Source organism: Harpia harpyja, chromosome 19 (assembly GCF_026419915.1).
Source record: "Harpia harpyja isolate bHarHar1 chromosome 19, bHarHar1 primary haplotype, whole genome shotgun sequence".
Classification (NCBI taxonomy): Eukaryota; Metazoa; Chordata; class Aves; order Accipitriformes; family Accipitridae; genus Harpia; species Harpia harpyja.
This window is the reverse complement of record NC_068958.1, coordinates 9,305,665-9,328,201: the sequence shown is the minus strand read 5'-3', so window position 1 is coordinate 9,328,201 and position 22,537 is coordinate 9,305,665. Positions and strand designations below refer to the sequence as shown.

At 54.7% G+C, this 22,537-nt stretch overlaps 1 protein-coding gene across 2 annotated transcripts in view; it reads right to left on the bottom strand.

The window, feature by feature from the left end:
- Positions 1-22,537, bottom strand: part of ASTN2 (astrotactin 2) — a 361,642-nt gene that overhangs the window by 123,834 nt on the left and 215,271 nt on the right. For both annotated transcript variants that reach the window (XM_052814689.1, XM_052814688.1), the window contains exons 14-16: positions 7,583-7,707; positions 7,048-7,152; positions 5,307-5,486 (exon numbers count right to left, since the gene is read on the bottom strand). In XM_052814689.1, the coding sequence (XP_052670649.1) occupies positions 5,307-5,486; positions 7,048-7,152; positions 7,583-7,707 (410 nt within the window). The remainder of the gene's footprint in view (positions 1-5,306; positions 5,487-7,047; positions 7,153-7,582; positions 7,708-22,537) is intronic.

Below are 22,537 nucleotides of genomic sequence, written 5' to 3'. Positions count from 1 at the left end.
TACGATCCTTGCAGAACAACTGCCGTGCCGGTGCTGTTAGACTTACCCTGCCGTTTTATGAGAAGTTATGATGTCTTAGGGTAGCGGCAACTAAGCCGTGAACATTTGTTCTGGGCAGCAACCGACAGCCAGGGTTTCTAAAGGGATGAGGGGGAGAGCCTGTTTCTTAATCAAAGGGGGCAGAGCTACAAAAATAAAAATAAAGCCAGATGCTTCGAGTCTTTTCTATTGTATAGCTTAAGTGATTTTTCTGGGTCATTACTCCATGCGAGGATTTAAAGTTATTTCATTTTGCACAACTAATTACTCTACTTGCCTGGCAATTTTGGTTTGCAATGAGCAGTGCATAAGGTCATTTAGCAGACTGAGTCACACCACATATTTTAGTCTAAACGAAATTTCATGGCAACGAGCTAGATTGTTTTTTCCTCCTCCAAACAAAATGTCAAAATCTGAGGTTTTGAAAGAAATATAATGACATAAACTGCAAGCAAGTAAGACTGTTACAAAGGTAATAGAGCGGTGGTTTATAGGAACAGATCTCAAGGACAGGGAAATTCTGTATGCTTTACTTCTGACCAAGCAGGTATAAGGGAAAGCCATTATCTCCTTTAATAGATGCAAAGCTTGCCTTACATCCATCTTAATGCACCTGATGGTGTCTAGGAAAGGAAAACTAAAGGTTCCTGTGGACTAGTTCAATCTTACTTGTGTTACGGCAGTATGAGACCTGAAGGGAGATGAATGAGACCTTGAGAGGACAGAAGGGATCCACAGACCCTACTCAGAAGAATATGGACTGCTATTTTAGCAGAGCTTGAGGCTGTATCCTTAATATAGCTTGTATTTTGTGAAGATCTTTTGTCTAAACTGCTGAGTTTACAAGAAAGCATGAAAACTAACCTCTTAAAGGTAAATGCAACCAACGATGTATGGTCCAAAAGAAGAGAAGCAAGTATTGGGGAGGCTGGTGGGCAGAAAGCCTTAGGGGAGTGTGATAGGACGTGTCAGGGCACAGCCCCTCCATGGACTATTTTAAGAAATGATCTGTTACTGAGAGGAAACATCTTTCACATCTGTAGCAGCCACTTTCAAAGTTCAGCTTGCTGAGTGCCCAACATGGCCAGGTAACCTCAGCCAAGGAAACTCTTATCTAGACATCATAGGAAATGCAAGAAAAACAAACATTTTACTCACTGCAGACATAAAGCACTACTGCAACTTAACAATTGGGTAGTGAAACCCTCTGAATCTCCTCCACCCTTGTACATCAGCACCCTTCCCGCTCCCCCAGCTGCGCATCTCCCAGGTCCTCAGTGGCAAGGGAGAGGAGCTCCCGCAAGCCTGCGTGCTCCTCCGCGGCAGCACGCCACCGACACGATATTTCTTTTTCCAACTTTTCCCAGCTGGAGAACAGAAGTCTCCCACGCTGAGGCTCAGCTAGTCTGCACTGTGTGAAGGAAAAGAGTTGTCACTCAAATGCTTGACAAGATGAGACCCTCCGCATTACTGCTGGTAACGGCTCCATTTTCTATAAGTGCTGGAGCACTTACAGACATTTGTTCTGCATTTTGTGTATTGCGGTGGGAATGAGCAAGCTAGAGCAGTTCTTGGGGAAATCCCACCGGGGCTGTCGGATTTTGCTATCAGAGCAGCTCTTCCCTTTCCCTACCAAGCTCTCCTCCTCCTCCTCCTTGTCCAGCCAGACCAAGGGGCCACAGAGCAACCAGGTCTCTGATAAACCTTTATCAGTGAATGAAGCGGTCCCTGGCAGGTGGATTTGCTGGATGGAGGGATCGCTCTCTTTCCTCCTGTACATTTTGTGTCTTTGTCGTGGGTTGACTCCCAGCCTCCACCTCCAGTTTTATTGCTGAGCATGGCATTATATGGTGTGGAATAGCCCAGTTTGGGTCAGCAGTCCTGGCCGTGTCCCCTCCCAACACCTTGCCCACCCCAGCCTACTCGTTGTGGGGGCATAGTGGGAAAGAGAGGAAGCCTGGATGCTGTGCAAGTACTGCTCAGCAGCAGCCAACACGCTGGGGTGTTATCGACACTGGTTTAGCCACAAATCCGAAGCGCAGCACCACAGGGGCTGCGATGAAACCAGTTCACTCCATCCCGGCCAGACCCAGCACATTCTCACACACAACAGGAGGTGGCCGGGGGTGTTGCGTTTGCCTCAGCTGCCAAACGAAGATGCTCACACAATTGGTACGAACTTAATGAGGTGCTGTCAGCATTAAATGCTGGCTTTGATGGGGGAGAAAACCGATGTGGGCTCCTGTGGCACAGATCAATGGACAGATCAATCTCAAGGTCCCTGCTTGGAGGCCACTCCGATGAGTTAAAGCATTGCTTGGCTGCACAGACCCAGAGCAAGCAGCCCAAAAAATGGGCTTTTAATCACTCTGTGTGAAATAAAATTGGTGTTTGCTTTGCTCACGGGCTAATGCAGTTCTTGGGAGGGAGCCTGGGGGATGTTTCCACATCTGCCCTGGAAGAAGTGCGGTGCTCGGCGTGCCGCAGCCGCGTGGGCAGGCAGCCGTGCCTCCGTGCCTCTCTGCCGCTTGTTTGCAGGATTCACTCCTTCAAATCCTTAGGAACAAGGGTGGGAGGCTCCCTCGCCTCCCCCCAGCACACACCTTTTCTACTTGCAGGAGGAAGGGCAACATTTTGCATTTCTACAGGCAAAGCAGCCTGCAGACGGCACCGGTGCCCGCAGCCCGCCCATCCCGGCAGGCCAGTGGGTCCAGGCAGTGAGAAGGCACCAACTTTCTTCTGGACCTGGTGAAAGCCAGATCACTTTCTCCTCCGTTTGGCTGGAGGAAGCGCTCCGCAGACACCGACCCACGTCACAGGCTCCTGTGCCGGCTGCGAGCGCGGCATTCGGGCTGCTCCAGCCTCGGCAGAGAGCCAGCGCCTGGCCCGGCGCTTTTACAAGGAGTCCGGCTGCCAGCAGCGCGGTCTCCTCTTCGAGACCATGTTTTCAATTAGGGCTCGATGCGCAGATTGTGTGCTTTATTGGTGGAGGCCTCCTCCTGAGGCCTGCCGATTGATTTATGAAGTTGATTAAAATATTAAAATAATTTTGTACGATGCTGCAAACATGCCGCAATGTGCATTTTTATCATATTTGGTGCTGTTCCAATTAGCTCGAGACTCTCCTCTCCCCCTCCTCTTCTGACCTGCTTTGTTCGCTAACAAATTACAGTTATTCTGGCCTTACTTTTGTATTTATTAGGGATGATGCATATGTGCGCTCTCTGAGCAGTTCGGAAACGGGCTGGCTAGCAGCGGGGAGCCCGGCGGGCCAGAGCTGTTTCTGAGCAGAGAAGGCATCCAGAACTGTCTAGCTGGAGCTGTTTATTCAGATCCTCCTTATGTCACTGGCAAATGAGGGTAAATCAGTGGAGAAGCTGGGAGTAAAATCCATCTTCCATAAACAGCAAGCTCTTTCTCTTAGCTAACTGGGGGGTTCTCCAGGAGAGAGCCCTGGTTTTCCTGTGACACCTTCTCTGTCCACAGAGCCGATCTCCCCCAGTACTGGCAAAACCCCTGCTCATCCTTGATGTCCTTCCAAGAGCATTTTCTGGCCATCAAAGAGCCAAGTACAACACTGGTCCCCTCTGCAGTACCGACAGACACGAAGTTCAACCTCACCAACCCCACCAGCTATTGAAGCCACAGATGGAGCCACGCACAAAAAACAAGGTCAGAGCCAGCACCTGGTGCCCAAATGCTGCACAGTCAGAAATTAAATGCTTATGTCCAGGCATGACATGCAAAACCCCCGGGGATGCCTGGAGTCCCACCAGCACCTTGGTGCTTCCTGGGTGGTGGGGAAGGATGCTCCGGATGCCTCCAGCATGCCGGGGCAGCCCTGCGAGCGACACGGGGCGGGCACGGCTCCTGGGGCGCAGGCGGGACCCGGGTGGGGAGCGAGGGAGCCCGCCTCGGCCAGCTGCATACCATGGACTAAAAAGGAAATTATTCTGTCAGCGAGGCACTGCTCGCCTTCAGGCCCTGCGCCACCATGGGGCTTTGCAGTTGAGCCCTGGAAACTACCTCTGCCCCTGGCTGGGGGGAAGGTGGGGGCTCAGAAACGGGAGATATTTCACCACCGGACCAAGTGTTGCCACTGTTCATCTCCCTTCTGGCCCCAGCACCGTGAAACAGCGGCAATGCTCATGCTGGGCTCAGACTGCAGCAGCCGCCTCTCGTTCCCACCCGGCATCTCCGGAGAAACCCTGCGTCTGCGGCAATGGTGCTGGGACCATGGAGCCACTCCGGGTCTGCTCCCCACTGACACATTTGCCCGGAGATTGCAGGGACCGTGCTCAAATGATTAATAAGATCGCGAGTATGTAAACAACACACCTCCACGATGCTTTCTCCTGCTAAACAGGGGCATTGCTATGGCAAACTTCATTTGTCATTATTTAAAACTCAAACAAACGAGTACAGGGTGTTATAAATACACTTACAAGACAAGCTGCGCTGGGAAGACAGAGAAAAAAAACCAAGCAGAAAGCAATGGAGGTAGCGGGCGGGAGCACACCTCCATCCGCTGGCTTCCACGAAACAAGGCCACTCTCGGCAGTGCCCACGGGGCAGGATGCAAGCGCCTTGATGACATCCGTTACCACCAGCCCTACTACGGGACCCATGAAACACCACAGATTTTTTTCAACAGAAAAATATCAGACCCAGGGAATATCCCCAGCTCCCTGGAGGAGAGAGATGAATTGGCAAATGGAAGGCTACAGCGATAAGGGAGTTTTTATAAACATAACCTAATTGTATTACTTCAAAGTCCTGAAGTTTATTGCCCTGTTTAATGATGTGTCTCGTTATTTATGGTGTAGCACAATGAGTCTGCTATTGATTTAATACACTTCCTTAAAGACCGTCATTGTCACAAGCAATAAAACGAAGCCATTCTGAGACAGCTCAATTATGTCACATCTCCATCACCTGACCCCAAGCACCCCCGGTGTGTGGGGGCCACTGCGGTGGGACTGGGGGCAGGTGGTGAAGCAGGTCACCCCGAGGAAGGATGGAGCCGGCGTGCGGCTGCTGAAGGGCAGGAGCAGGAAGGATGGGTTCACCTGGCTCAGGGATGCTGCCCACAGACGCGTGCCACCGTCTCCTGCTGCTGGGTACTCAGTTTGGGACCAGTCTCCTGTCTGTGCCCACTAACTGGCACAATGACAGTGTATGCACAGGGGAGAGGGGCTGACTGATGGAAAACTGCACGAACGATAACCGGCATTTGTGCCCCTGCCCGTTCCCGCCGCCCTCCTCACCTTTCTGGTACTGGAGCCAGAGCTGCTGCTGGACCTTCTTGCTGGGGAAGTGGATGGTGCAGCTGAACTCGGAGCCATACAGTGCCTCCGCGATGTAGTGAGAGCCAAACTGCTGGATGAAGGAGAGCAGCTCCTCCCGGCTGCTGTCCTTATTCAGGATCTTCAGGATGTTTGCAAAGCCTGTGGGAAGGAGGCAGGGGATCGGCAGGTCGGCCAGGCAGGGCTGCCAGCCACAGCCCGGGGGGAAGGAGGCCCAGAATATCCTCTGCTCAAGACATACAAGTCCCCACATGGGTGCAAAGCGCAGTTCCTCCTCTCTTGCCTCCATGGTCTACATGATCCTTTGGAATCCACAACCTGCTGTTTACCCTGGGCTGTGGCTCTGGCATCCTGTGATTCCTCTCCCTACAAGATTTCTCAAATCATTTTACAGGGATGTGCACGTGAACGCATGTGCATGCGTGCGCACACACACACAAACACAAACACACAAACGCCCTCCCACCAGCTCCAGCCCATGTTTCAGGCTGCTGGCACATCATCAACGCTCTCCCCAGAGGATGTGCTTGGCCTTTGCTTTGCAGTAACCCTAACCAGAGATATTCTCCTGGTGTAAGGACGAATTTATTACAGATTGCGCTGCAGACCATCCCCAGCGTAAATACCCTGCACAACTGGTAACTGTTTTTAGGAAAGCTGGAGACGGCCCAGAAGGACACACGGGGCTGGGCTGATGGCAGCTCCATGGGTGTGCAAGGGTCAGGGCATCTCTTGAGCAACCCCCTGCAGCGCCCGTGCAGACAGCAGGGACTGCTGGCATGGGACAAGGACATGGACTCTCACTGCTCTACGGAGATGAAATATCATGGAGCCATCGGTGACTACACAGCACCTTGGCATCATTTAGAGCTGGCTGATATCGCTTTGGTTCAGTGGTGGAACTGAAAACATACTGCAAGAAAATACATCATAACTCTCACCAAAATGAGGTTATCTGGCTGGTTGGTTGGTTTATTGAAAGAGAAGGTTGGTTTAATAAAAAAGCTAGAAGAACTCATTCTGAGCTGAACCCAAATATTTTGTTCAGCTCCAAGCAGGTTATTTCGTTCTGGGGCCGTGCAGCCTGTCTGCACTAAATCTTTTTTTTTTCCTTTCTCCATTTAAAAACAGGTTCATTTTTAAATAAAAAAAAAGCTGTTTTGAAATGAAAAGGCAAAACATTTCAGGTCGCAACAAAATGTTTCAGCATTTCTGAAACAAATGTGTAGCTATAAAAACGTGGAAGTGAAATGTTTTGACGTTTGCAGGATCCTCCCGCCCACCCCTTCTTCATCTGCGACTCCCTGCTTTATATGACCCGCATTTACAAACGCTTTGGGTCCTTTTGAAACCACATTTTTTCAAGAACTTACTGTTTTTCATACATACACGTATACACAGCCACCCTCACATGAATCCTCCCCGCAGTGTTGCTTATTAGCGTGATCCTGGCTCTGCCTCCACCTCTTGGTTTGTGCGACTGAGCCGCACAAACTCCCTGCCTCAGTTTCCCCCCCGTAAAAAGGAAGAAAATCTCTCTGCCTGCCTCTGCAGCAGCGCTGGGAGCGCGAGTTACTGCCTGAGCAGAGCCTGAAGGTGGGAAATGCTGGTGAGATGCTTGGCATGACTGTGCCCTGGGGCAGAAAACCACCACCCACCCACCCACATAGACACACGTCTCCCTGCCGCTAGAAACCCTCACCTGCAGAGAGGGTGATGGAGCTGAGCTTCACCCTGTAGAGGTTGCTCCTGACCCGCCAGTGCTGCACCATGGGGTAGCCCATCGCCTCGTCGTACTTGATGTCCCCTGCAAAGGAAGAGCCGATGCTCAGCCCCTGCCGACCCGGCGGCCGCGCTCCGGGAAATGCTTAATGCTCACACCAAGCAATTGCTTTGCTACGTGCCGCAGGGGTGAGAAACGGGACGGTAGCAGGGATGGTAACCTCCTCCGGTGGTCATGCCATGGGGTCCCCGGGCTGCTGGCAGGACCAGCACTGCGAAGGCTGAGGCTGCCTGGAGCTCGCAGGAGCGGAGATGCTGCCTTGCCATGCTGGGGCAGACTTGCACGGCCCATAGGCTATTTCTGCCCCAGGTACACAGGAGGGATGCCACGAAGGACCCCGAGATGCCAGCGGTGCTGATGGCCCTCAAGGACCACGCTGGGATCCAGGGTGGGAGAAGGGGTTCTTTCTCCTGTGCGCACCCCAGCAGGGGCTAAGCCCAGGGGCAGCTCGTACCGGTGAGAAGCTGGAGGTCAGGAAGGGGCTCCGAGAGGACGCCGCGGCACTGCTCCTCCACGGGCAAAGGGATCACCATGAGGCCGTCGGCCAGCTGGGGGAAGTCCTTGATGAAGTTATTCTCCCTGCAGAGAGAAGAAGACAACTGCAAAGCAACGATGCAGGCCACGGCCGGGCAGGGGGGCTGAGCCGCCACAGCGGCACGGGGACGGATGGCTCAGGAGGGCGAGGGACATCTCCTCTGAGCAGGAGACCTAACGGGATGGGGTTTGCAGCCCCCACCACCAGCTACCCCTGGCTGTGCAGCCCTCTGAGGTGATGCTTAACGAGCTCCCCAGGCACCGCGGCTCCGTTAGCTCTCTGGCAATGTGGGACTGTTTTCAGCCTGGGGATGCAGCCACTGGTTTTGGCCCAGATTTTCAAAGTGTGCCACTGGAGAGGGGGCTGACAGCGGCGAGGAGAGAGAGGAACAGCTGCTACACCCCAAAACTGCGCCTTTCCACCACCTGCAGCATCTTCCCAGTACAGGACCATGACCAAGCACCAGACCAAGCCCTGCTGGGGCTCCCCACCCCAGGCAGCATCATCACCCCCACAGCTTTGCCCCCAGATGACTGACTCTCTGAAAGGAGGGAAAAGTACATTCATAGACAGACACCAAAAAAAAGCTGGCGCGTGCAGCTCACGGTGCAATTTTACCACACATGCAGGATCTTTTCTAACCTTGGCAGGTATAACATTGTATAATAGGCCCCTAATGAATTGTTTCTAGAACAACGATAGCAGGGAAATTATTTGAAATGGTGAACAGACAGGTCTCTGGGAGACAAGCCTCCCCCAGCAAGCAAAATGCCTCGCGCCTGCGCAAAGGAAACAGGAGGGGGGATTTTAAATATTGATCTTACAGCCAAAATATAGGCCAGGAGGCTCTGTGTCCTTGCGATGCAGAGACAAAAGGGCAGCGGAGCAAAAAAAAGGGATGTTCCTGCAAAATCAGGTCAGCCCCACAAGCTGGGGGGAGGCTCAGGCTGGCACCACCTGCCCCAGCTGCATTTTTCTGAATAGATTTTCCTTTAAACAGCTGCTGGTTTCACTCCTCTTTCACCTTTTACTCCTGCGGTTTTACCCCCGCAGCCCATTCCCAGGGGAGATGCTCCATCATCCCATGATCATCTAGCAAGTGGGGACACCTTGGCCACCTCCAAGAGTCCCTCTGCGGTGAAGATGCCAGGCTGGTGGAGCACTTCCCTGGGCTCTCCTGCTGGTCCAGGGCCAGGATATGGCAAGTGCGACCTGTACCGGTGGCGAGCAGGAAGCCATAGACCTGTGCAACGAGCCTGGGGATGCTCCCGATCCCGAGGTGGGTGAGGAGCAGCAGGACGAGCAGCTGCAGGAGGGGACGCATGAGTGGGGCCAAGCACGGCTGCGCAGGCAGCCCTGCCACCAGGCAGCAGGCAGCAGCCTACCTTCATGCTGCACCCCTTTCTCAAAGCTGCTGGCACCTGATTGCATCTCAGGAGCTTCACTTTAGGCACTGCTGGTGAAAAAGTGATTTATTTGTCTGAGGGGAAAAGCCTCTCGCTCACACATGTGCTCACAAATCTCCTATTGATCACGCTGGGCACGGGATCCCCATGGCAGAGCGGCGCTTTGCTGTTCTGAGCTCTTTGCGGTCTTAGCGATGCAAATGGGGAACTGCAATTACTGCTGGAGCCAGGAGCTGTGTGGGTGGTGGCAAGCAGGGGCTGCAAAATGAGTCAAGTCGGTAGGGAACACGGGAAGGAGCGTGTCGGTGTCTGCTGCTCTGCCTCAGCAGAAAAGGGAGAAAAGCATCAGTGAGCGCTACCAAATCCCAAAGCCCCGGAGAGGCGCAATACCGCACCGGGAAAGTGGGATACGGCTGTGCCAATCCTGCCTGCTACCCCGGAGCACAGGGACCGTCCCCTCCCTGATGGGTCAGCCCCGCACCCTGCACCCCAGGGCTAGTGCAAGGGACAAGTGGGTCACACCAGTGGCCTGCCCAGCCCCGCATCCCACCTCCAAGAGGACCAAGAGGGGATGCCCAGGAGGACAATGACACTGGCTGGTGGCACCCACCGCCCTGCACGAGGGGACAGACCTAGCGGTGCCAGAAAAGCTCAGCCCCAGGGGACAGAAACACGTGGCTCAGCAGACACCAGAAGACTGTGTTAATCCGGCACCCTGCACCAGAGCAGGGGGCTGAGAAGATGCAAAGAAGCAGCATCCCCTTTTCTCCCCATGCAAACCCACCGAGACCATCTCACCAACACCCGCCTGTGCCGTGAGCCCGCAGACCGGCTGTCCCTGGGCATGAGCTCGGCTCACGTCGGTGGCAGGACAGCCCCCGGGGGCTGGTGGTCCATGCATGGGCAGCTAAGGAGGGAGAAGCTGGAGGAGATGCACAGCAGTGCAAGGGGAATGCGCACGCAGCAGCTGCTGCTCAGAGCTGGCGCCTCTATGAAAAGGTATTTACTGAAAAGCCACGCTCTGCAGTGCTGCTTGCTGTAACGCCGTTTGCTTTAACTGCTCCGCAGTCAAAAGGTTGAGGAAAAACAAGGGGCAAGTGCGAGTCAAGGCGTGGACGTACACACCGGCATGTGTCCACAACGTGCCCCCGTAATGGGAGGCAGCAGCGGTCCACGGCAGGACTTCAGGAGCACTTTGATGATGGATTTTTGCTACCAAACTCTTCCTGCATCTCCTCCCTCCCTCCCCACCTCCACCCCCCCGCTCCCTGCCACCCCAAAGCAGGGATGAGCCGAAGCCACGCAAGGGCAAGCACCCACTGGGCGCAGGGTCCAGGCGCGGCACAACCCCCTCGCCGAGTCCTGCCAGCCGGCACCACGCCGAGCCCCTGCTGCGTCTGCGGGCACAGGAAGGCAAACAGGGAGGGCAGACGATGGGGACACCCAAACCCGGCTTGTGCCAGGTGGCTGCTGCCCGCAGCGTGCCCGGCTGGCACGGCGGGCGGTGTGCTGCGGAGCCATAGCCGGCAGAGGGCTGCAGCTCCTCTTCCACTGCTCCTTATTAATAACCCTGCCGCTCGCATCCCTGCTCACCGTAGAGGCACAAAAAAGAGTTTTTGCCAGGCTTTTGTGCTCTCTGGAAGCTCTGATCAAAGCCGTCGGGCTCTGTGCGAGGGGCAGGGACACAGACGAGGGGAGAGATGTGACAGCATCCCTGTGCATGTGCAGCCACATGTGCCTCCATCTGGGGCACGGCCGAGCCACCGGCACCTCCGCATGGGTTCACACCTGGGGGGCCATGCTGTTTGCTAGAGGCACAGCAGTGCTTTCGTGACCTCGTGGTTCCTACCAGCCGTGGAGCCAGGTTTATTCCGATGGGATCAGGAGAGAGCCCAGCAAACCCGCCTGCTCCCAGCACCTGCTAGCCCCACAACGTGTCTCTCGTTCCGCCCCCCAGCATCTCCCGGATGCTCACGGAGCAGATGCCCAATACTTGCAGGAGCAGTGAGCACGCCGCTCTCTCCAGCACGATGCACACTGAATCCGCTCGTTGACTTGCAGTGCTCTCCTGGAAGGGATCTGCACATCTCTTGGGGCATTTTGCAGATACTGAGTCATTATACAAGGAAATGCTGCTTCTCCCTTGCAGCCCCAGTCCCCACTAGCATCCGACCCAGAGTACATCCCTGCCTTGAGAGGGAGCTGACTTCCAGACAAACAAGTCTTGAAGCTGGGAAAGGTCAAATGGCCAAAGGCTTTACTGAGCTCTCGTACTGGCAGGGCGGGCTGAGGAGGAAGGCAGTCGACTGGATTGAACCGAGTTGAAAATCCTGGCTTTGATGGACGCTTTGTGCAACCTTGGCCAAGTCATAAAATGTACCCGTTGCCTCCGGTGAAACAGATAACAGACAGGAGCTCCCTCCGTCTCGGGGTGCTGGTGGGGTAAAGGCAATTAGCGGCTGCTCAGGTACCAGGAGGAGGGCTCAGGCAGTGAGAGCCCGCTGTGCCAGTGTCCTCCTGTCCTTCTGAAACTTGGCACACAAACTAGAGGTGTTTTCAGGGAATCTGACCTTAAATAATACACCCAAGGTCATGCAATATATCCATGGCACAGTGCAGCGTAAGGCTGCATTGCTGTGCTCTGCAGTGCTGGTATCATCTCACACAGCTTATGGGAAGCATCCAAAAGGACCAGCATCCCACAGCATCCCTGAGCGAATGGGGGTTTTGGGGGGAGCAGGAGAGCCCGATGCAGGCACTGGGGAGCAGCTGGAGTGCTGAGTTCCACCTGGATGGGGCCATGGCCGCCGGGTCCTGGTCCATGCCATGATTCTGCTGAGCTCTGGGGCACCTCGTCCCCTTGTCAGGGTACTGAAAGCTAGGGCCAAGCTCACAGTGGGATTTTGGCCCACAGTAGTGAAAGATCAGCTGGTGACTCACATTCATTTCATTTTTCTGTTAGCAACACCGTTGGGTGAAGGAGCAGCTTCTCCTCCTTGGCTCAGCCGGCTGTGGCTTCCTTCCTTTGCACTTCACTCCCAAAGGACACAGCCTCGAGGCTGGACGCTGCCCACTGACCCTTTCAGAGACCCTCCTTGCTACTGGACAACTCCCACTGCAAATCCAAGCATCAACTGGCTTGGGGCTTCCTGTCTCCATCCACCACTGGCAGCGGACGCACACCCTGCATCGCAGCAACCGGGCAAATATATTCATGAAGGGGTAAAAAAAAAAATATAAAATGACCCCACAAGTGATTAGCTGATGCCCTGAAGCGTGAGATTTAATTACCCTTATCTGAGCCGGCACAGCTACAAATGTTAATCACATTATCATCCAGCGTGCTTATGTTCAGTAAAGCGACTATGCGAGGACTGTGCTTTCTGCTATGCAAGTCTGAAAGGACGCCTTCTCTGGCAAGAATAATTTATTAATCTTACTTCTTTCTGTCCTGCAATGGCTTGGGGGAGAACAAGATGGATTTGAGGTTATTTAGTGCCAGCTTTTGACCCAACTTTTCTTCGGAGGAGCTTTCCTGCTGCGGTGGCTGCAAGCTCACAAGAGCCCAGCCTGCATCTGGCATGGAGACATTCGGAAGTAGCTTCTTTTTAGCTTGTCATTACCAAAAAAAAATGGATCTAGAGTCACTGGGAGACAGAAAAGAGGGTGTCCTGTTTCCACAGCCACTTTGGAGAAGGTAAGCATGCCGTAAATCTCCCCCCACCTGTCTCCATGACCTCCGGCACCGGTGAATTATAAAGGCTTAATGAAAACCCTCTGAAGTAGCCGTTACTTACTCCAAATTTACTGGTCATTAATTTTAGTGAGGCCCCACTCATGTATAATGAGGCAGGATAAAGAGGAGAGACCGGTCAGGTTTTGCCAGGCCCTGGGGCCCCCTCCAGCTCCCCAACTTTTAGCCCTAACCACGGTTTGCAACAATGTGTGGCCGGACTGGGCTGCGGGAAGAGAGGAGAGCACCAACCCGGAGCTGCCCGTGCCCCCCGAATCCCTCTGGTGTGGCCACAGCCATCACCCCCATCCCTCCATCAGCCCTGATGCTGCAGATGAGACCCGTCCCCCCACTGCCAGTCCCTCCCTGCCGCATCCCCAATGTGCCCCACTTCAGTGCCAGCAATAAACAGCCTGACAATATTCAATAGCTGCCTTCCCCCCTCAGTTCAGGGAGAATTAGCATTTAAATTGAGGTGTTTCGGGGAGGTAAATCATGCCAGCGCTGGGGCAGCAGTGCCTGCAGGCACGCACGGTGCTCCTCGGGGCTGGCGCAATGTGCCTGTGTGCATGGTGCTCAGCACCATCCCCTCCACGCACCCTCAGACCGAGCCCCAAACCCCTCTGTGGGTCTGGGAGCGACTGGGACCCCCCCTTCCCGCGCTCCCGGCTCCACTTCTCCCGCGGGGCTGAGGCTGCGTGGCGGTGAAGTCACCTGCTCTGTAATGGGGAGGTGTTGAAAAGGGCTCAGCCAACGCCGGCGAAACGCCGTGGGCTCTGTCTCGGCGGCTCTTTGATCCCTGCACTGGAATACTAATCGCGCCACGCCGGCACTGCTGCGGGAGGCCCTCGGTGGCATCACCAGGGCTCCTCTTCCCTTGTCGTGCTCTATTTGGGGACACCAAAGCGTGGGAGGGGACAGCGAGAGCCGTGGGACCAGGCAAAGGGTGGTGGCTATCACCAGGGACTGTGGATGGGAGCAGGAGCTGCAAACCCCACTAGTGCCTGTGCCGCCGGGGCGTAGTGCCGTGCAGGGACCCCAGCCGTGGCACAATGATGGTGACAGCCAGCAAATGACATCTGGACACGGGACTTTATGACCTGGGACAGCAGTGACAGCCGGACAGAAGGACGCGGGCGGTGGGAGCAGCGCTGCTGCCTGGAGCCAGCAGAGGCAGGGAAGGGGATTCCTTCCCAGTGAATAGTTTATTCACCGTGAAACAGGAATTCAGTTGACCCAAAGGTATTTGTCAGCTCTGCTCGAACCTGTTGCAGAATCTGAGCAGAGATTTTTTAGGTTGTTATTTCTTTTAAGTACAGAATAGATGGAGGAAGACGAATGGTTGCTACCACCGTGCTTCCACTACCTCCGTGCCTCCTGGAGGGGTCCTGCGCCTCCCTGGTAGCTAAAGGCAAGTCTCAACGCAGACTGCAACCGCTTTCCTATTCTCCATTAGCACACCAGAACATCAAACTCATTTCACAGTAATCCAAAGCATGCCGCTGCTGGTGTTCTACTTCAGCTGTTGAACCAAAACTCGACTCTCCACACCACTCATGCCCGAGCCCAAGTCAGCAGCAGGAACCCCCCTCCGGGAGTCGCATGCCTGTGTCCATCAGCATCATGCTCTGCCAACACTGGACCATTCCAACCTGATTTTCCTACACATCATCTCCAAACATCCCCCCCCGAACACTAAAGTCCTCCTCCGGTGTACACAGCCCTGGCGATGCCACCAAGCACTCAGGGAAACTCAGCCAGCGGTGCCCACCACCATGGCACTGATGGTGAACATGATATTCACCATCACAGAGAAAAAGTGCATCCTCTCCTGCAGCCATTTCTAAAGGAAACACACAGGAATCTGCTTTGAGATGGGGAAAGGAAGAAGCCGTGAGGGATAGGAGCAGAGATCTCCCTCCTGCACCCAGTGAGCCCCAGAGCAGGCAGCCGGCGGGGGGACGTGCTGCTGGAGGAGGTCCACCACCAGCACGTGGCTCTGGCCAGCAAAAGCAACACAGCTCAGGTGGAGTGCCCATGGCCATGTGGAGGGACCCCAAGAGGCTCCCCGGCCTCTCCCAGCTGCTGGCTCTCACGATGCCGCGTCCTGGTGACATCTTCAGTGCCCACTTATCACCCTTTATTGTCCTTCCCATCCCGCTCCCCATTATACAGCTATTTATTTGTTCCAGTAAAGCATGTCTCCTGTGGGTGAAATCCTGCGGTAGGCTGTGGATCTTTCTTCCTCCGGAGTGCCTGTTGGGAACAGGCTGAAACAGAGTGCCGAGTAAAAACAAATTTGGAAAGTTACGGTTCCCACAGCAACGCCTGGCGCCTGTGCAGCAGGCAGAGCGCAGGCACGCAGAGCTGGATTTATGCCTTAATTACAGAGTCGGGGCTGCAAGAGGAATCCCATGCGAAGCTCTAGTTTTCAGCCCCTTACAGAACTTTGCAAATATCCGGATTATTCCCTTTGGGATTGAAATTTCCCATGCTTAAGCTAAGCTTAAATGTGATTTTCTGCACGAAGTTTTAAGAAAACTCAAAAACCCCCATGTTTGAGTGAAAGAGTAAAGAAAAAAAAGCGGACACGGCCGTGGCTGGAGAAAGATAAAAGAGTGGCAACCCGTCTCTTGTTTGCCTGTAACTCTAGCACAAGTTGCTCCTGGAAGCCCACGCTTGCAGAGAGTGAAACCCCAGGGAGGCCAGTGCATATGAGCTGGGAGACATGACTTGGTGCAGAGGCTGCCATCATTAACATTCAAACCTGGGGAAGATCTCTTAGCTGCATCAGGACCAGAACCCAAAATAGTCCACCGACAGTGTCTTCCCTCTGATGGAGCAGGCTCCAAGCTCTTTGCATTTACTGCTGGAGATCTCCTCATTTGCTGGACTGCTTGCTTGGAAAAGCAGCAAGGAAGCTGATGAAATACAACCCAGCATATGTCTGACCCAACACTTTGCATCTTTAAGTTGCTATCTCCTTCCTAGTGTCCTGTTCATGTCACCTAGGTGCATCATGTCACAGGTGCATCATCACCCAGAACAAGCCCTTCCACACACACCTCTGCTCCTCTCCTCCTTCTGCAGGGGCAAAGCAAACGAGCAAGTAGCCAAAGCCTTTCTCCCTGCGTGGCTCTGCATCAAGTGTTCGGCTGATCTCACCAGCGAGATAGGCAGTGGCTCCACCACTGCCCACATCTGGCTGGGTTTTGGCCTCAACAGCCTTATCCTGAGCCTGCAACCTGGTGGCAGGGCCAGGAGGACACATCTGAGCTGTGTGCCATCCCTCCTTGACTGGAAGGTCTGGGAAATGCCCAACAGCTGATGCGGCTGATGAGAAATCTACCCGTTTGCAAAGGGCTGGCGCTGCTTAGCGTCTGCCAGGAGGGTCCGTGTCTTGCTCCATGTATCTGCTCTTCAATGTGTCTCCCTCCATTAGCTTCGCCATCGCTGACAACCGAAGGGTCTGACCTCGTCGGCTTCCATAAGCTCAGCAACTTTCAGCCTTTTAACGATTTGGATGGAGAAGACAGACAGACCTCCTGGAGCAGCTCACGGAGCTTCTGCCCACCAGGTTGTGGCCGCTGCAAGATGATCTGGGGATGGTTTCTCTATGGGGACAGTTTTTCTGAGCCTGAGCAACCCAGAGCCAGGCTGGACACCTCCTCTGAATGATTATTTCAGTGATGAGCTGAGCCAAGGCTGTGGGTCCTCTTGCGCGGGTTGTTTGGGTGCTATTTGCAATCATTTCCCGAGTGTTGCTCAAGCAGCTCCGTGCCTGGCGCTTTTGTTATTATTATTTCTGACAAGGCAACAAATGCAAAACTCCCACTGGCTGCAGAGGAGCCAGGACTACACGCTGGGACTTCCCAAGGAACTGGCGCGAGGCTGGTGCCTGACTTGCATCCAGTTCCTATGGGATTTTGGCACGGTGACCTGAAGGCAGTGGCCTCTCTGCACACCAGCAGCCCCTCACACCAGCAGCTCTTCCAGGGAAACCCACCCCCCAGCTGCAATGCCCCGGAAAGTGCAAGCACTGCCTTTTAAATAATATTTGCCTTTCTAACGTAAATGCAGACCCAGCTCTCTGCTCAGCACACATATCCGTTCTCTTTAACAATTTGGGATCTTAAGCATTTTTTTTTCTCTCCTAAGCTTCGTCGTTAACCTTTAAGATGAAGATAAGGCATAAGAGTCTGGAAAGGAATCAGGAGGGACCTTGGAAATGAGCCAGGAGCAGTGTTAATACTGGGCTGCACATCATATCTCTTCGGTTCTTCTTTCCCCCCAGGGTGATTCGGACTGCTCTTGACTACCACCATGGTATTACAAACTCTAATGAGGTTTGGAAAATAAGAAACCCACTGCAGCGTGGGAGAAACTAATAGAAATTGTTTTGTCTTCTCTCTATTAGTCATTAGAAGCAGAGGAAAAACAGCCACAGGCAGTGGCAGGGCTGCAATATCACCACACATTTCATATGCTGGCACTCCGACAAAGTCATTTCAATGCAGTTAATGCTCCCGCTTCCCCTCCGCACAAGGCCTGCTGTACGCCAGCATGGGTTCCAGCTGCGCCAGCATCCCTGTACCAGGATCGACCGAGCCCGGGGTGACCCCAGTGGTGCCCGGTGCCCCCCCAAGGTGCCCATGCAGGACGCTTGGCCAGCCCTCAGCTCTGCCCAGCAGCAAATCCGCCAGCATGGACCATCGCAGCCGCTCTGCAGCAAGATGCTGTGCAGAGCCTGGTGTCCCCCAGGGGCCAGGGCCAGGCAGGGAAGGCGAAGGCAGCACACAGGCAGGGCAGCGCTTGGGGATGCATCCGTAAGCGGCAGCTCCCTGGTGCTGTCAGGCAGCCGGAGCATATGGTGAATTAGCTGGGATTTGTGACTGCATCTGCAAAGTCGCGTTTGTGTGTGCAAAGTTAATTACGGAAGCCAAGAAACGATGCGCACGGCGAGCTGGGGCACCTGCAGCAAACTCACCCCTTGCCATCCTCCTGGGGAAAGGCAGATGCTGAGAGCCAAGCCCCGCTCCAGGGCTCCGCAAGGTGCCTTGGAGCACCTTCCACTTTGCTTCCCTCCTCCCAGCTCATGGGCCGTCACACCTGGGCTGCACGGCTGCCTGATGACAAGTGGCAGTGCCATCACACCTTCCAGATGTTTGCCTGCTGCCCACGGGTACGGGCACAGCTGGTGGGTGGCACCGTCCCCCGGCAAGCCAGGGCACAGGCACACAGGCTGCTCTGCCTGCACCAGGCTCCTTTGGCCTGTGCTGGGGAAGAAATGAACTGGCACAAACATCCTGAGCTTTCATCTCAAGAAAATGGTTATTGAAGTCAACAGCCCATGGGAGAGTCCTTCTCACCCGGCTGCAATCTGGGCAGAGTGAGAGCATGACAGCAAAGGAGCGTCGCTGGGGGATAGGCAGGAGGGCAAGTGATGCTGGGTCAGTCCCCACCGCCTGCTCCTGCATTCCTCTGCACTGAGCCACGGCTCCAGCATCCAAGCCAGGTCACGCTGCCCAGGAACCGGGTATGGTGGAAGATTTAGGAGATCTCCTGGGTTATCCCATGTGCCCTATGGGTAGGATGCAGCAGGGGATGGGAGGGCTCCCGGCATAGCTTGCCCACCACCTTTGGTGGACAGTGGGTTCAACTGATGGGGCCCAAGCCCAAACCTAGCACTTGCCTTCAGGTTTACGCAGTCACGAGTTACACTGCAACATGCAGAAGGGCAAATCCTCCATCTCTGGAGAGATCACTTGTGATGGGAAAGAGCAAGACAAGATTTTCTGCTGCACCGAGGACTGCATCCAAGCCCTGCTGCTAACTCGGAAGCAGGTATGGCTCGACAGCTGGCATAGCTGCGGAGCGCTCAGATATCCCCATGATGGTGCCTGCTCGCGACTGCATTGCCTGGAGCAAGGATTCACATTGCTAAGTCAATGTCAAGACAATTTAGTCCTTGGATGGGGAATCTCCATTGACCAACGCTGGCACTAGCAAGGAAGAGCAGTGATGGGCTTGCAAGTGTCAGCCTTGTCCCCAGAGGTGCTGCTGGAGAGGTTTTCGTGGTGCAAGCATCACAAACTCATGGTCTGTGCTAATGGTGACCACCAAAGAAATGCTCATAGCATGATGGAAAAACCCTGCTATCACAGCTTCAAGTTGGGTGACTACAATTTACTGCCTCAAACCATCCCACCTCACTCTGTTCTTTCTTTTCAGCTGAACATAACTCTTATTTTCATGGGTCCCGAGTGGGTGCAGAGCCCCCGTGCCCCAGGCACCCCACGTCAGATGAGGAAAGAAGGAGAAGCAATTCCTCTCTGCAAGCCTGTACACCACTGCAAGGCTATAAAGCCAATAAGGACCCCCTGGGATGAAAGGTACTCTATAAATCTGAGCTATTATTATTATAAAACCAATCTCCACCGCATCTCTTAATAATGCAGATTAACTATGCAATAACACCAGCTATAATTAGTATCATAAAAGTCAGAGATGGGAAAGGCTAGCAGGTCAGCGAGTCCATCCCACGGACTGCTCCCCACAGCATGGGGGAAGGAGAAAACCTCCCGGGTGCCCTGGGAGCTCAGAGAAGCCAAGTCAGACTTGGCAGTACTGGGCACCATGAAGGGAATGACGACAAGGAGGGGATGGGACACGAATCACAGCACCTTTGCCAAACCCAGGAGGGGAACAGAGCCCCGCTCCCGTTCTGCAAGTGCCCGACGCCAACCTCCAGTCTCTCCTCTCCTGTGCGGGTCCATGTCCCCTCTCTCAAGCCTTTCTCCTTTCCTCATGCTCAGGACTCGAGACAAGGGTGTCACCATCAGCTTTTCACAGGGTGGGCCCTGAAGACCTCACTGAGCCCTCTGACAGCTGTGTGGGGGAACGTGGGTGTCCCCTGAGGGCCACAGGCTGATGACAGCAGGGCAGGCTCCTTGCAGGAGGAGCCCGTGTTCCAGCCCAGCTCCCCAGGGGACAAGCATTCCCCCAGACCCTTCACCTCCCATCCCACGAGAAGCTCCCAGCCCCAGGGCTAGGAGACGTGACCTTCCCATACACACACACACACAGAGCGTTCCAGCAGCATTCCTGGACTGGGATCCCACCGCCTGCTCCCATCCTGCCCGGGGATCAGCCCTCCTCCTCACTGGTTAACCAACCCAGCTAACACACGCAGCCCGAGCCCCGATGCCCGCTGCCTTCCTCCACCTCCCGCTCCCAGAAACCCCGTCATACTCCTCGCCTCCACGGTGTGCCCGCACGGCCCAGGCACCTTCACCCCTGCCGTCCCCGCTGGCACGGCAGCGCTGGCGGTGGGAAGGGCAGGAGGGAGGGCTCCCTGCCTGGGCGCAGCGCTGCTCTGCCCAATTAGCACTGCTGGGTGACAGGCTCTGTTTGCGCTGCGTGATTAGCTGTGGAAATGCAAATCCGAACTTCCTCCGCCGCAGCAGCTAACAAGATAATGAATATTTTCATCAGCTGCAGAGAATACAAACATCTGAGCAGACACAAATGCGCTGCCAGGGCTGGGGGGAAGCGGGGAGCAGGGGTGCAGGGTGGGGGAGAAGCTCCCCAGCATCCCTCGCTGCGGGGGCAGCAGCTCTGCTGCTGGGGGAAAGGAAAGCTCTGCCACCACCGGCTGGTCCCTGAGCCCAGCAAAAGCCCATGGGTGACACTCCATCGGCTTTGGTGGGTGCTGGTACCATCTCCAACATAGCTTCTTGGCTCTGGACTGCACCTGTGTCTGCGAGAGCGGGTTTGGGGTACACACCCATGGTACCCGCATCTCCCACGGCACCGTCAGAGATCTGCCCCCTCAATGTCCATCTCTGGGGCCTGAGCTCCCCTTTGAAACATCAACTCGCCAATTTGGATGGCTGAAAAGCCTGTTTTCGGGGCACGGACCGAGGTGAAAGCTGCTTGGCTTTTCCGTGGCCTCATGATAGAAGTGGGGAGTTCGGTTGCGTTTTTTAACATCCACCTATTTTTTTGTACCGGCACATTTTCACACACTGCCTGGCACTGCTGGGGCTCAGCAGGGGCTGAGGAAGGAGCCCAAGCCCCAAGTCATGGATGTGCAATTGGTTTTGGGCTCCGGCTGCAGCCTCCACCCTGGCCATCCCTCCTCCTCCCCAGGGCTCAGGCATACACTGGGAGCAGCAATGGCCAAACAGCAGAGACCGACTCTGTGTGAGGTTATCCCGCTGCCTGCACAGACTGGAATGAAATGGAGCAGCTCAGGGGCGCAGCTGGAGCAGTGACAGGGCAGGAGGAGCAGGAGGTGGCTGCAACAGCTGTACCCACGCTCGCCAAGGATGTGCTGGCCCAATCCTTAAATCCTACCCACACAAGGCGCAGAACGAGTCTGAAAACCTCTGGTACTTAAAATACCTCTATTACTAACACCTCAGTCAGTATATTTTAAAAAACATCTCTTCTGCCCTGGACCCCTGCATTGTCTTTAGGATATCGCTGGCGCTGGACTTGCTTTTGTTTTGCTAGAAGAAGAAAAAAATGCTACCAATCTAGAGCAAAAGCACGCGGCTGCAGACTGTCGGAAATACCAGCTCAAAGCCACACAATCTGTTCTCCTTCTCGGTGGGATGCTAACTTTGAAACGGAGCAGGGCTGATGCATGCAGGATGTAACAGTAACCTAACTGACGGAGTGCTGTGCTAATTGCATTAGTCATTTATACCCTGGATTGATAAAATCTCAATGCTTAGCCTGGCCAGCGAAAACGTGCTCAAAATACATGGTGTATGTCTAAGTGCAATCTGCTGTGGCTCCGAAAAGGGCTGGACTCAAGAAAGCGGGCTGGATGGACTCAAGAAAGCAGGCTGGATGTCCCCGAGGCTAGGTTGAGAGGTAGAAAAAATGGGATTGAGGAAAAACGGCTCAGATGGGGGCCCTTTGGGGGCTGCAACGCCATTGCGTGTGGCACGGCAACAAGCGGGCACCAGGACATCTCTGCTCTGCAGGCAGCATCCCCAGCTGGGAGCCGGCAGTGCTCCTGCACGGCACGTACTGGGAGCGGGGCAGAGCGCGGGGCAGAGTGCGGAGCATCACATCCCACAACAGCTCCACAGAGCTGCTAAACTGCTAACAACCCCCTTGCCTGCTACTGAGGACCAAGGCCTGAGGCATTAGCCTGGCTTGGAAAGACATCATTGCTTCCAACTAGTATGTCTGAGGCTTCAGAGTTGTGAACAGGTAATAGAATTGCAGCAACAAATAATAAAAAGAGGAATGAAATGGAAGGCAGCCACTGGAAAAGAGATCCATCCGTTATCCGGGCCTGAAGGGTAATAGGTAAACAAGGCATTGGGGTACCGGCTGGCGCTGAGCTCACCGGCACAGGAATAATAAACAGCACAATTATAACTTCTGTGCTCGGAGGTTTCAAAGAGAGGGAAAAAAATATGAAAAAATCAATAGCGTTAATTTAACTAGTTACAGACGTAACATTTGTGATGCCGCGGGGGAGGCAGGACGTCCGAGCCGGGGCTGGCCTGTGAGCTCCGAGCCGGGCGGCACCAGCGAAGCCCCCCCCGGCCTCCCGCACCCTGACGCGATGCTGCTGACCCGGCTGAGCACCCATCCTGGGCCCCGGTGGCACCCACGGCTGGGGGGGCATGGGGTACGGCGATGGGGTGGGGACGTTCCCCAAAGCAGCTCCCCAGCGGGGATGGCGCCGAGCTGTCAGCTCGCCCCGCCGCC